Source organism: Rhinoraja longicauda, chromosome 28 (genome assembly GCF_053455715.1).
Source record: "Rhinoraja longicauda isolate Sanriku21f chromosome 28, sRhiLon1.1, whole genome shotgun sequence".
Lineage (NCBI taxonomy): Eukaryota > Metazoa > Chordata > Chondrichthyes > Rajiformes > Arhynchobatidae > Rhinoraja > Rhinoraja longicauda.
Window position 1 is genome coordinate 25,473,797 of NC_135980.1, and position 14,158 is coordinate 25,487,954.

Sequence of the window (14,158 nt, forward strand, 5' to 3'; positions counted from 1 at the left end):
ACCAATTATTCAGCTCACCCTTAGGCTATCACTCCCCAGTAAAATTCTTCCTTGGTTTAACTTTCTCGTTGGTTTACTCACACCTCAGTGAAGTGCTCTGGCATAGTTTTTATGGTGTTAATATAAACAATTTGTTAAGGTTGCTGCATGTCCAATTGTTCAATGCAACAATGAGTTTGATGTTTTATATTGCATAATTTAACATGGTATACTGTTAAAGAACACCTGCGTCCCTTTTAACTTTACAAAGTGCGTTTGTCAACTAATTCCATCCTCTGGTCAGAGTTGAATAGTGGGGTACCGACCCCAGAAACGTCATCTGTACATTCCCTCCACAGATGTTGCCTGACGTGCTGAGTTCCTCCAACATTGTGGGGTTTGCTCAAGATTCCAACGCTTGCAGTTTCTTGTATCTCCCTGAATTGTTGTTTAGTCGAACTGTGGAATTTAGAAAACGGTTCAAGTTCCAACAATCAGTGATGATTTTTTCCTTCTCTCTCCAAGTGTTTTTTTTTTACATCTGGAACAATGCAGAGTCTGGAATGAGTTTGATCCCAGGATACAAAGCTAGTTGTGGCTGTGCTGGGTGATTTGTTGGCACGGTGGCACAGCGGGTAAAGCTGCTCCATCACAGCGCCAGAGACCCGGGTTCGATCCTGACCTCAGGTGCTGCTGTCTGTGTGAAGTTTGCACGTTCTCCCCGTGGCTGTGCGGGTTTTCCCTGGGTGCTCCCGTTTCCTCCCACACCCCAAAGACCTGCGGGTTTGTAGGTTAAATGACCCTCTGTAAAATTGCCCTCACGCTCTCCTTATGACACAAGCCCTCCAGTCCCAACGACATCCTTGTGGATTTTCTCTCTACCCTCTCCAGCTTGATCACAGCTTTCTGTAGCGCGGTGACATTCTTGAGTCATTTCCTCTGTTCACCTGGTCATCTCAGGCCTTTGCAGAGCTTGGAGCAGAGTGACTGAGTCACACAACCTGGTGTTGGGGCTGTAAGCGATGCAGCCTGTAACTGTGAGGGCGACACGGTGGCGCAGCGGTAGAGTTGCTGCCTCACAGCGCCAGAGACCCGGGTTTGATTCTGACTACGGGTGCTGTCTGTACGGAGTTTGTACGTTCTCCCCATGACCTGCGTGGGTTTTCTCCGGGTGTTCCTGTTTCCATCCGCACTCCAAAGATGTGCAGGTTTGTAGGTTAATTGGCATCTGTAAATGGTAAATTGTCTCCAGTGTGTCGGATAGCACTAGTATACGGGGTGATCGCTGGTTGGTCCAAACTCAGTGGGCCGAAGGGCCTGTTTCCACGCTGTATCTCTAAAGCCTGCTGCAGTAGATGACTGAGTGTAATAAGGCCGTTAACTTGGGAAAGGAACATGATGTTGCTTCACGCACTGTGTGTGTGTGTGTGTGTGTGTGTGTGTGTGGATTTGGAGGTTTTTGTCGAGCCAACAGTAACGCTACCTCTGCAGTGTAAAGTGTTTAATGGACTTGTGGGATGAAGTTAAATGTTAGCTGCTGGTGTTGGGGAGTGTGAGGAGGTTTTATGATCACTCAGTCTGGTGATTGTGAACTAACGATCCTGTACTACCTACTGAAATATTTACTGTAATATCTATTGAATCACAGGCACTCGGGATCAATGTTAGTTACGAGGGTCTGTGGAGTTAGATGTAATAGACCATATTCCAAGAAATCCCAGCAGTACTTCCATCAGGCACAGCTGTGTTAAAATACCGAAACATCTCTGCTTCTGTCCATCTGTCTCTCGTCCATCCCTTACTCCCCTCCTGCTCTCTCTCTCCCTCTTCCTACCTCTCTGCCTTCAGTGTCTCCCCCTCTCTGTCCCCTCTCCTTGGCACACTCTTTCTCCTCTTGCCCCTCCTCTCTTTCACCCCTCCACTCTTTCACCCCTCCACTCTTTCACCCCTCCACTCTTTCACCCCTCCACTCTTTCACCCCTCTGATCTCCCCCTCCCTCTCTCCCCCTCCCTCTCTCCCCCTCTCCTCTCCCCTCTCTCCCCCCTCCCCTCTCTCCCCCTCCCACTCTCCCCCTCCGTCTCTCTCCCCTCCTCTCCCCCACTCTTCCCCCCTCCTCTTCCCCCCCTCTTCCCCTCTCTCTCCCCCCCCCTCTCCCCCTTCCTCTCTCCCCCCCTCCTCTCTCTCTCCCCTCTCTCCCTCTCCCCCTCCTCTCTCCCCCCTCCCTGTCCCTCTCTCCCCCTCCTCGCCCCAGCTCCACCCTGCAGCTGACACAGATAAATGTCCTCTCTGTACCACAGGTTTCTCTCCACGTGACAGTGTGTCACAAGACGCGGCCCTGCTGGGATTAGAAACCAGGCCAGCAGCTGAGGCTCTGCTGCCTCTCTCTCCTTTTTATAATCGTGGCCTTGAGAAATCTTGGGAGGCCGATACGGTGGGGGAGGGGGAGGGGAGAAATGGGGTGGGCAGGAGGTGGGGGGGGGAGGGGATCGGTGGGCCGGGGGACGGATGGGCAGGAGGTGGGAGAGGGGTGAGCAGTGGGCAGGGTGGGGGGACGGGGAAGGATGGGCATGAGGGGGCAGGGGGGGAGGAGTGTTTGGGGCAGGGGAGGACGGGGAGGGGAGTGATGGGACGAGGGAGGAGGTGGGGCAAGTTAGCGCGGGGGAGGGGTGATGGGACGGGGAGGGGACGATAGAAGGTGGGAGTGAGGTGAGCAGTGGGTGGGCAGGGGACAGGCAAGAGGTGGTTGAGGAGGCTGGGGGGAGGGGGAAGGAGCAGGCAGGGGCGGGGAAGGGGGCAGGGGTTAGGGGGGCGCACAGGAGGCGGGGCAGGGGGAGGAGGAGGGGCGAGCAGGGGACTGGGTCTGTTGAAAAATGGAGAGGACCCATTGGAAAGGGGGACAGGGGCTGGAGGGGGATTAGGAGAGGAGCTGTTAGGGGTAAGAGAAGGGCAATTACATAGAAACGTAGAAAATATGTGCAGGAGTAGGCCATTCGGCCCTTCGAGCCAGCACCACCATTCAATATGATCATGGCTGATCATCCAAAATCAGTATCCGGTTCCTGCTTTTTCCCCATATCCCTTGATTCCTTTAGCTCTAAGAGCTAAATCTAACTCTCTCTTGAAAACATCCAGTGAATTGACCTCCACTGCCTTCTGTGGCAGAGAATTCCACAGATTCACAACTCTGGGTGGAAACGTTTTTCTTCACCTCAGTCCTAAATGGCCTACCCCTTATTCTTAAATTGTGACCCCTGGTTCTGGACTCCTCCAACACCGGGAACATTTTTCCTGCATCTAGCCTGTCCAATCCCTTAAGAATGTTATATGTGTCTATGTTAAGATTAGTTTAATGGAGAAGGTTGACTAGTGGCATGAGGATAGCCAGTGGGGGAAGAGGAGGGGTAATTGGGAGGAAGAGGTACAGGTGGCTGAGGTGATGTGGAGAAGGCAGGAGAATGGGGTTAGGAGGGAGAGATAGTTCCATCATAAGTGAATGGCGGAGTAGACTTGATCGGCCAAATGGCCTAATTCTGCTCCTATCATTTATGATCTTATGAAGCAATTAAGGTAAAAAGGGGCCATTGAGAGGGCAATTGGAGAGGAGTGATTGGGAGTGCAATGGTGATGGAGATTACCAGTGGGGGGAGGTAGAGGGGTAATTTTGAGGAAGAGGAGAGGACCCGGAGTGGGGGAACAGCCGAGAACTGAGGGAGACCATAAATGGAATGTGCTAAAATGGTTGAGTAAAATGGAATACTTTGTAACTTTGTCGGCGCCCTTTACATGGCGACTCTTTGCATACCTTGGGAATGCAAAACAAAGAATATCACTGTGACCTGTCACACGTGACAGGAGATTATCACTCATTCATTCAGGGGCATTTGGGGGGGAAAATAAAAAGGGGCCATTTTGCCGCCTGAGCCAGTAAAACAGGATTGTGAATCTTTGGAATCGTATTCGGCAGAGGGTTTAGTTTAGTTTAATTTAGAGATATAGCACGGAAACAGGCCATTCGGCCCACCGAGTCCGCAACGACCAGCGATCCCCACAAACTAACACTATCCTACACACACTCGGGACAATTTACATTTGTACCAAGCCAATAGACAATAGGTGCAGGAGGAGGCCATTCGGCCCTTCGAGCCAGCACCGCCATTCAATGTGATCATGGCTGATCATTTTCAATCAGTACCCCGTTCCTGCCTTCTCCCCATACCCCCTGACTCCGCTATCCTTAAGAGCTCTATCCAGCTCTCTCTTGAATGCATTCAGAGAATTGGCCTCCACTGCCTTCTGAGGCAGAGAATTCCACAGATTCACAACTCTCTGACTGAAAAAGGTTTTTCCTCATCTCAGTTCTAAATGGCCTACCCCTTATTCTTAAACTGTGGCCCCTTGTTCTGGACTCCCCCAACATTGGGAACATGTTTCCTGCCTCTAACGTGTCCAACCCCTTAATAATCTGATACGTTTCGATAAGATCTCCTCTCATCCTTCTAAATTCCAGTGTATACAAGCCTAGTCGCTCCAGTCTTTCAACATATGATAGTCCCGCCATTCCGGGAATTAACCTAGTAAAACTACGCTGCATGCTGTAGCCAATTAACCTACAAACCTGTATGTCTTTGGACATGTGGGAGGAAACAGAAGATCTTGGAGAAAACCAACGCAGGTCACGGGGAGAACGCACAAACTCCGTACAGACAGCACCCATGGTCAGGATCGAACCCGGGTCTCTGGCGCTGTAAGGCAGTAGCTCTACCGCTTTGCCTTTGTTGTGATGTTTCTCTGAGGAAAGGTTGGACAGTATTGGGCCCGTACCCACTGGGATAAGGAGAAACATATTAGATTCCCAGAAGCGTTAACAAGGCAGATGGTTCTACTCAATCTGAAACTGAAGGATTAAGTTACAGAACAAACAGTTGGCCACTTAAGTATGAGAGGAGGAATCTGATCTGTCAGGGGGCTGGGAGTTTTGTTGAGTTCTCTGCGGCAGCACAGGAGGACTTCCACACACTGAGGAAGCACAGTCGTCAGACACACCTCAGGGTGAGTCCGGCAGACAATCGGACAGTCCCATTGCCCCTCTCCCCCCCCCCCCCCCTTAAGAATAAGGGGTAGGCCATTTAGGACTGAGATGAGGAAAAACCTTTTCACCCAGAGAGTTGTGAATCTGTGGAATTCTCTGCCACAGAAGGCACTGAATGTTTTCAAGAGAGAGTTAGATTTAGCTCTTGGGGCTAACGGAATCAAGGGATATGGGGACAAAAGCAGAAATGGGGTACTGATATTGAATGATCATATTGAATGACGGTGCTGGCTCGAAGGGCCGAATGGTCTACTCCTGCTCCTACTTTGCTTTGTTCTATGTTTCTGTTAACAGTCATGTCCACAAGTGATAGGAGCACTATCCGGACCATCAGGACTACTCCGCCATTCAATCATGGTTGATCTATCCTTCCATCTTAATCCCATTCTCTTGCCTTCTCCCCAAAACCCCTGACACCCGCACTAATCAAGAATCTATCTATCTCTGCCGTAAAAATATCCATTGACTTGGCCTCCACAGCCTTCTGCGGCAATGAATTCCACAGATTCACCACCCTCTGACTAAAGAAATTCCTCTTCATCTCCTTCCCTAAGGAATGTCCTTTAATTCTGAGGCTGTGACCTCTGGTCCTAGACTCTCCCACTAGTGGAAACATCCTCTCCACATCAACTCTGTCCAGGCCAGCGGGGGGAGTCAAACAGGGGAGCGATGGGTTAGCGAGAGAGAGAGAGTTGGTTTGAGAGACTGAAGGTGCTTGTGTTCGTTGTTGTTGTTGAGTACATTCTTTGGTGTGCTTACAGTGAGAACCCGACCATTGATGCTACCACTCTCTTCCCCCACCTCCACCCCTTGTACTTGTGTATGGCCTGATTGTGCTCATGTATAGCATGATTTGACTGGATAGCAAACAATGTTTTTCACTGTATCTCGGTTCATGTGACAATAATAAACTAATACCAAAATACCTCTCAACCCTAGATTGTCCACAGTCTCAAATCATAGTTTCTTTAATCCCAACTGCAGACTATTCAGTATGAAGAAGGGTCCCAACCTGCAATATTGTCTATCCATTTTCTCCACAGATGCTGCCTGACCTGCAGAGTTCCTCCAGCACTTTGTAGTTTAGTTTAGAGATACAGCATGGAAACAGGCACTTCAGCCCACCGAGTTCATGCCGACCAGCGATCACCCCGTACACTAGCACTATCCGACACACTAACGACAATTTACAATTTACAGAAGCTAATTAACCTTCAAACCTGAACATCTTTGGAGAGTGGGAGGAAACCGGAGCACCCAGAGAAAACCCACCTGGTCACAGGGTATTTTCCTATTTTCATGGTGTATCTCTAAACTAAACAAAGCCAATTGCACTAATCCCTTTTTCTCCAGAGATGCTGCCTGACCCGCTGAGTTCCTCCATCACTTTGTGTCTATCTTTAAACTAATTGCAACCTCCAATGAGAAGAAGGAGCTATTCCACTGGGGACGGTATCACTGGAGGTTCAGTGGCTCCAGCACCAACCGGCCTCTGGATGTTTCCACATTAATTCCAATCCAGCAGCCGGGGAGAGTTGGGCAAAGCTGTGTTTTTCTGCCGTGTGTTTGCCGTGGTGAAGTGTAGTTCACCTTGCATATCATTCCGGGTTACTGAGGGCCATGGATTCACACTGCGGAGAGCTCTCTCCCAGCTAAACGAACCCAACACCGGGCTCCATCTCAACAACCCTGTGCCAGTGGCCAGTCATAACAGTGAAGCATCAAAGGAGTGGGGAAGACAGCTGGGTTCTAACTGTAATCAGCTGTAAACGGTATCTGTGTACATTCTCTCTCAGTCTCTATCATTATCTCACTCCTTATTCTCCCTCTCACTCTCTCTTTCTCCCTACCTCTCTCTTCTCCCTCCTCTCTCGCCCCTGCTTCTCTCGCCCCTTCCCCCGTCTCTCTTCCCTTCTCCATCTCCCCATCTCTCCTCCATCTCTCCCCTTCCTCTCTAGCCCCTTCCCCTCCTCTCTCCCCTTCTCCCTCACTCTCCCTTCCTCTCTCTCCCCTTCTCCATCTCTCTGTCTCTCTTCCTTCTCCCCTTCCTCTTCCTCACTCCTACCACCTCTCTCCCTTCTTCCCCTTCTCCTCGCCTCGCCCCCTCTCCCCTCCAGTCTCTTCCTCCTGTAAACCTATACTCTCGTTTTTTATTCCCTTTCGCAGGGAAAAAGACTCCCGTTATCACCTTCCTTACACATTCCAGCTTGCTTATCATATTTCACCTTATCTATCCATACTCCTCATGCTTTTATACACCTCTACAAGGTCACCGCTCAGCCTGATTCTTCAAAGTACAAGGTCCCAGTCTAGTCTACCTCCCCCTAGAATTCAGGCCCTCGAGTCCTGGCAACATTCTCGTAAATCTTCAATGCATTCTTTCCAGCTTAATGATGTCCTTGCCACAGGAGGCGAACCATATCGTCACCACCATAGATCTGCTCTGTCCATGCATGCATACAATTCAGTTTAGTTTAGAGATACAGAATGGAAACAGGCCCTTCAGCCCATCGAGTCCGCGACGACCAACAATCACCCGTTCACACTAGTTCTATCCTCCACTCTAGGGAGCAATTTACAGAAGTCAATTAACCTACAAACCTGCACCACTTCGGAATGTGGGAGGAAATCAGAGCACCCGGGGGAAGCCCACGCGGTCACGGGGAGAAGGTTCAAACTTCGTACAGACAGCACCCGTGGTCGGGATCGAACCCGGGTCTCTGGCGCGTGAGGCAGCAACTCTACCGCTGTGCCACAGTGCCGCCCCAATTTATTTGCTGTTCATTTAACCAGTTCCATACTTCGCAAGGATGTATCCCTCTCAGGATCGCACCATCCATAGTCAACAATTGGCTTATCTGGGAACCACCCTGCCTGTGGTCGTCTCTTGCAGGCCCTGATTTGTCCTGGTCTTTTCTCACCTGCATTTCTTTGCACCCCCATCCCTCTCTACCCCCATTCTGAAGGGTCCCGACCCGAAACATCACCTATCCGTGTTCTTCGTAGATGCTGCCTGACCCGCTGAGTTACTCAGGCACTTTGTGTCTGTCTTTGACCCGTAGTTTCCCGTTGCAGGGAGCAGCCGATCTTCAGCGCCCGAGCCCACGTCTTCCAAATTGACCCGACGACGAAACGAAACTGGATCCCAGCCAGCAAGCATGCCGTCACCGTCTCCTTCTTCTACGACAGCACCCGCAATGTATATCGCATCATCAGCGTCGGGGGAACCAAGGTAACCCAGGGCCTGGGAGAGGATCTGTGGCACAAACCCCACACTCACGGGATGGGATGAGACTGTGCCCGGGATCACACTAATACACTGCACGTCATTCACTCAGAGGGTGGTGGGTGTATGGAACCAGCTGCCAGAGGAGGTAGTTGAGGCAGGTACTATAGCGGTATTTAAAAAAACAGCAGAAGGTAGACACAAAAAGCTGAGTAACTCAGCAGGGCAGGCAGCATCTCTGGAGACAAGAAATGGGTGACGTTTTGGGTCAAGACCCTTCTTCAGACACCTGGACAGGTACATGGATAGGAAAAGTTTAGAAGGATTCGGGCCAAACGCAGGCAAATGGGACTAGCTTAGATGGGGCACCTTGGTCAGCATGTTGGGCCGAAGGGCAAGTTTCCATGCTGTATGACCTTCTGACTGCAATCAGATCACAAAGCATGTGTGCATGCCAGTACACGCGTGTGTGCGCGTAGTTAGTCTGCTGCATACACAATGCTAGCAAGGTTTCATATGTGTTTCCAACTGTACTCAAGTTTGACTTGTTTAGTTTAGAGATATAGCACAGAAACAGGCCCTTCAGCCCACTGAGTCCGCACCACTCAGTGATCCCTGTACACTAAAACTATCCTATACACACTCGGGACAGTTTATAATTTTTACCAAAGCCTATTAACCTACAAACCTGCACGTCTTGGGAACGTGGGAAGAAACCGGAGCACCCGGGAAAAATCTGCACGGTCACAGGGAGAGCGTACAAACTCCGTACAGACAGCATCCGTAGTCAGGATTGTACCAGGTCTCTGGCCCTGTCAGGCAGCAACTCCACCGCTGCGCCACCATGCCGCCCATGACTTGATTGTATTTATGTATAGTATTCTCTGATCTGTTGGATAGCATGCAAAGCAAAGCTTTTCACTGCACCCCTATACGCATGACAAGAATAAACCTAAAGCTGAACAATGCAGTTGGACTGCATAGGTGTTGCAATTGGACTGAACATGCCACGATGAGGCAGCATGTTCATGCATTCAGACACAGTGAGCTTCACAGAGGCACAGCGTCAGAGCTGCGTCCTTGCAGCGCCAGAGACCCGGGTTTGATCCTGACTATGAGTTGCTGTCTGTGCATGTTCAACCTGTAACCGCATGGGTTTTCTCTGGATACTCCGGTTTCCTCCCACATCCCAAAGACGCGCAGGCTTGTAGGTCGATTGGTTTCTGTAAATTGACCCAAGTGTGTGGGATAGAACTGGTGAACGGACTCGGTGGGCCGAAGGGCCTGTTTCCACGTGTTAAAACTAAACTAAATGAAACTATACTAAACTAAACTAAACAGTTGGTCAGCACACAGCTTCATTTATTGAGCAGCGTTTGCTGCCATGGATTTGTTGGCATGAAGACAATGAGTGGTTTTGTTTTCAGGCGATTATCAACAGCACCATTACACCCAACATGACGTTCACCAAAACCTCGCAGAAATTTGGGCAGTGGGCTGACAGCCGAGCCAACACGGTCTACGGTTTGGGCTTCAACTCCGAGCAGCAGCTTGCACAGGTATCTGGCCGGTTATACCAGGGTGGTGCTGGTTATACCTGGAGGGGGACTGGGACCCAGAACTGAAGTTGACATCCTGCAGAGAATCAATGGAACCAGACATCCCAGGCATTTGGAACCTCCCTACCATTGACTCCATCTACACCTCGCGCTGCCTCGGCAAGGCCACCAGCATAATCAAGGATGAGTCTCACCCTGGTCACTCCCTCTTCTCTCCCCATCAGGCAAGAGGTACAGAAATCTAAAAACGCACACCTCCAGATTCAGGGACAATTTCTTCCCAGCTGTTATCAGGCAACTGAACCATCCTATCACCAACTAGAGAGTGGTCCTGACCTCCCATCTCCCTCATTGGAGACCCTCGGACTATCTTTAATCGGACCTGACTGGACTTTCTCTTGCACTAAAAGTTATTTCCTTTATCCTGTACACTGTGAGTGGCTTGATTGTAATCATGTATAGTCTTTCCGCAAACTGGATAGCACGCAACAAAAATAATAATTCACTGTACCTCAGTACACATGACAATAAACTAAACTAGAGAGGTGACAGGACTGGAGACTGAAGGGGATAATAGGGAAGGTGAAGGCTGGAGGGAGGTAGATTTGGTATGTTGTCGGGTTAGGAGGGGATAAGGGGTGGGTGGGGAATGGTGAGAAAAGGAAGGTGAGGAGCAGGAGTGTGGTAGGAAGGGGAGGTGAGGAAGGTCTGGGATGGAATGAAAGGGGTGCAGCGGTAGAGTTGCTGCCTAACAGCGCCAGAGGTCCGGGTTCAATCCTGACTACAGGTGATTGTCAGTAAGGAGTTTGAACGTTCTCCCCGTGACCACGTGGGTTTTCTCTGGGTGCTCTGGTTTCCTTCCACACTCCAAAGACGTACAGGTTTGTAGGTTAATTGGCTGTTGTAAATATTGTAAATTATCCCTAGCATGTAGGATAGATTTAGGGTACGGGGATCGCTGGTCGGCGTAGACTCGGTGGTCTGTCTCTAAACTAAAACTAAACTAGAATTTTCTGCCTCAGAAGGCAGTGGAGGCCAATTCTCTGAATGCATTCAAGAGAGAGCTGGATAGAGCTCTTAAGGATAGCGGAGTCAGGGGGTATGGGGAGAAGGCAGGAACTGGGTACTGATTGAGAATGATCAGCCATGATCACATTGAATGGCGGTGCTGGCTCGAAGGGCCGAATGGCCTCCTCCTGCACCTATTGTCTATTGTCTATAGATGAATGGTTCTGACATCTGATTGCGAGCTCTGATCTTTGTGCCTTGTTGAAGTTTGCAGAGAGGTTTCAAGAGGTGAAGGAAGCAGCTCGCTTGGCAAGAGAGAAATCCCAGGATAAAACCGAACTGACCAACCCAGCTCTGGAGATTGCAGCCCCACAGGTAACAGGGTCAAGTCAGAGACTGGCAGGTTCATCCTGCACGTAGAATAACAGAACGACGGCTAGTGAATCTGCAGCCATCGTATTAGTCTAAATCCGGGCCTGGCCAAGCTGGCCATCTGCGGGTCATGGCACCAGGTGGAGGAGGTGCCCGAGCCGGCTGCCTGCCCGTCTTCCGGGGTTACGTCCATGCCCGGGTGGTAATAGAAAGGGACTACGCGCTGTCCACGGGCTCCCTGGAGGATTTCCTGGACCGCTGGGTGCTGTGGGGGGTGGAATGTATCCTCAATAAGAATGAGGAAATGGTGATTTAATATTTAAGAGTATTTGCTTTATTTTGTATTATGGTGGTAGGTTTGTTTGTATTTTCGTAAATAGTAGATTAAAATTATTTTTGGTATATTTTAAAAAGAAATTTAAAGTGTGTAAATCTACCCACTACATGTAAATCCAACCCTGGTGTGTAAATCCAACCCTGGTGTGTAAATCTAACCCTGGTGTGTAAATCTAACCCTGGTGTGTAATTCCAACCCCTGGTGTGTAAATCTAACCCTGGTGTGTAAATCTAACCCTGGTGTGTAATTCCAACCCCTGGTGTGTAAATCCAAGCCCTGGTGCGTAAACCCAACAACTGGGGTGTAAAACTATCCAATGTATGTGAATCCAATCCCCGGTGTATAAATCCAATCCCTGGTGTGTAAATCCAACCCCTCGAGTGTAAATTCTATCTCAGGTGTGTAAATCCAACCACCGGGATGCAACATCAAGCCTTGGTGTACAAATCTATCCCCTGGTGTGTAAATCCAGCCCCTTATGTGTAAATTCAGTCTCAGGTGTGTAAATCCAACCACAGTATGTAACACCATGCCCCGGTGTGTAAATCTATCCCCTGTTGTGTAAATCCATTGAATCCACTATGCAAATCCACCACTGGTGTGTAAATGAGTTTGAGGGAGAGCTACTGAGAGGGAGAGATTACGTAAGGGCAGTGGTGGGGGTTTACCAGAATGTTAGACACAAAACACTGGAGTAACTCAGCGGGTCAGGCAGCATCTCTGGAGAAAAGGAACAGGTGACATTTCAGGTTGGAACCCTTTTTCAGACTGAGATAGCAGTCTCGGTTTGAAGAAGGCCTCCAATTTATTTTCATCCATTTATTTTCTACAGAGATGCTGCTTGACCTGCCGTGTTACTCCAGCATTTTGTGTCTATCTTCGGTATAAACCAGCATCTGCACTTCCTTCCTGCACATTTGACCAGAATGTTGCCTGGATTAGAGAGTATTTAGTTATCAGGAGAGGTTGGACAAACGTGGATTGTTTTCTCTGCAACACCAGAGGCTGAGGTGATATCTGATAAATGTATGTAATCTTAACAGAGCCATAAATAGGGTAGACAGTCAAAACCTTTTTCACAGGGTGGCCATGCCGAAAATTAGAGACCACAGCTTTTACGGTGAGAGGGATGACATTTAAGGAAGTACTGGGCAAACGTTTTACATAGAGAACGGTGGATGCCTGCAACATGGTGCCTGGGGTGGTGGCGTTGGCATCTAAAAGGTAGATAGACAGATGGATTTGCAGGGCATGGAGGGATATAGATCACGTGCAGGCTGGCATCGTGTTCGACATGGATATTAGATTTTATTTTAGACTTTAGAAATACATCACGGAAACAGGCCCTTCGGCCCACCAAGCCCGCGCCGACCAGCGAACATCTCGTACACCAACAGTATCCCACACACCACGGACATTTTACAATTTTACAGAAGCCAATTAACCAACAAATTTGTACTTTTTTGGAGTGTGGGAGGAAACCGGAGTGCCCGGAGAAAACACACCTGGTCACAGGGAGGATGTACAAACTCCGTACAGACAGCGCCCCGTAGTCGGGATTGAACCCGGATCTCTGGTGCTGTAAGGGAGCAACTCTACCGCTGCGCCACCGTGTCACCCTAATTGTGGGCTGAAGGGCCTGTTTCTGTGCGGGTAGTGCTCTATGTTCTGTGGGGAAAGGGTAACCAGGTGGCTGTGGTGGAGAAGGGTGGTTTGGCTGGAAGTTGCAGGGTTACAGATAGTCTGGAATTGGGGGAATGGCAGAGAATGGGGACATTGGCTGCTCCTGCTTTTGTGCAAAAAAGGTAGCTGAAGCTGAGATTTAGGTCAGATAATTATTTACACGATTCAGCTGTTGAAGCAATCCTCAGCCCCACGATTAATTCATCTTCCGCCAGTCACTAATGTAGGACAGGACCCAAAAATAAGCTGATCTTTTACCTTGGAGAGTGAGCAGAAGCAATGTGCTGTGTCGTTCACTGGAACAAAATGGAAGTCTAATAATTGGGCAATCTGAGTTAGGTTGGGAGCAGAGATCCCTCCACACTATCTTGCCATTCAGACCATCAAGTCTACTCATTATCTCCTTTCTAAAACTCCAGCCCAATGCCGTCAAACGCTCATCATGTTATGGGGTGGTCCAAAGTCCACATGGGTAGGTGCAAAGCAAAGCTTGCTTAACACTGCCCCATCGCACATTTGTGAGGCAGGGACAGAATGGGTTTGGATACTGTGTAAAGCTCCCCCTGCACAATGCCAGCAAACAGGGGTCATTTGTATTGGGTTAACGTATGATAAGCGTTTGAAGGCACTGGGCCTGTACTCGCTGGAATGTTAGAAAGGAGATAATGAGTGGACTCAATAGTCAATAGTCAATAGTCGTTTATTTGTTACATACACATAAATGTGTAGTAAAATGAAACATTACCCGCAGTTGAACAATAAGACCAATAAGATTAATCAATAAAAATGCAATAACACATACAATCACAACTAACACCAAACAAAAAGAAACATCCATCACAGTGAGTCTCCTCCAGTCCCTCCTCACTGTGATGGAAGGCCAGAATGTCTTTTTCTCTTCCCT

At 49.2% G+C, this 14,158-nt stretch overlaps 2 protein-coding genes across 2 annotated transcripts in view; one reads left to right on the forward strand and one right to left on the reverse strand.

Moving 5' to 3' along the window:
• Positions 1–14,158, reverse strand: part of ddx49 (DEAD (Asp-Glu-Ala-Asp) box polypeptide 49) — a 60,218-nt gene that overhangs the window by 23,903 nt on the left and 22,157 nt on the right. The window lies entirely within an intron of this gene.
• LOC144606989 (homer protein homolog 3-like) overlaps positions 1–14,158 on the forward strand; it is a 36,135-nt gene that overhangs the window by 5,915 nt on the left and 16,062 nt on the right. The window contains 3 exon segments of the mRNA XM_078423498.1: positions 8,145–8,301; positions 9,723–9,854; positions 11,130–11,237. Of these exon segments, the coding sequence (XP_078279624.1) occupies positions 8,145–8,301; positions 9,723–9,854; positions 11,130–11,237 (397 nt within the window).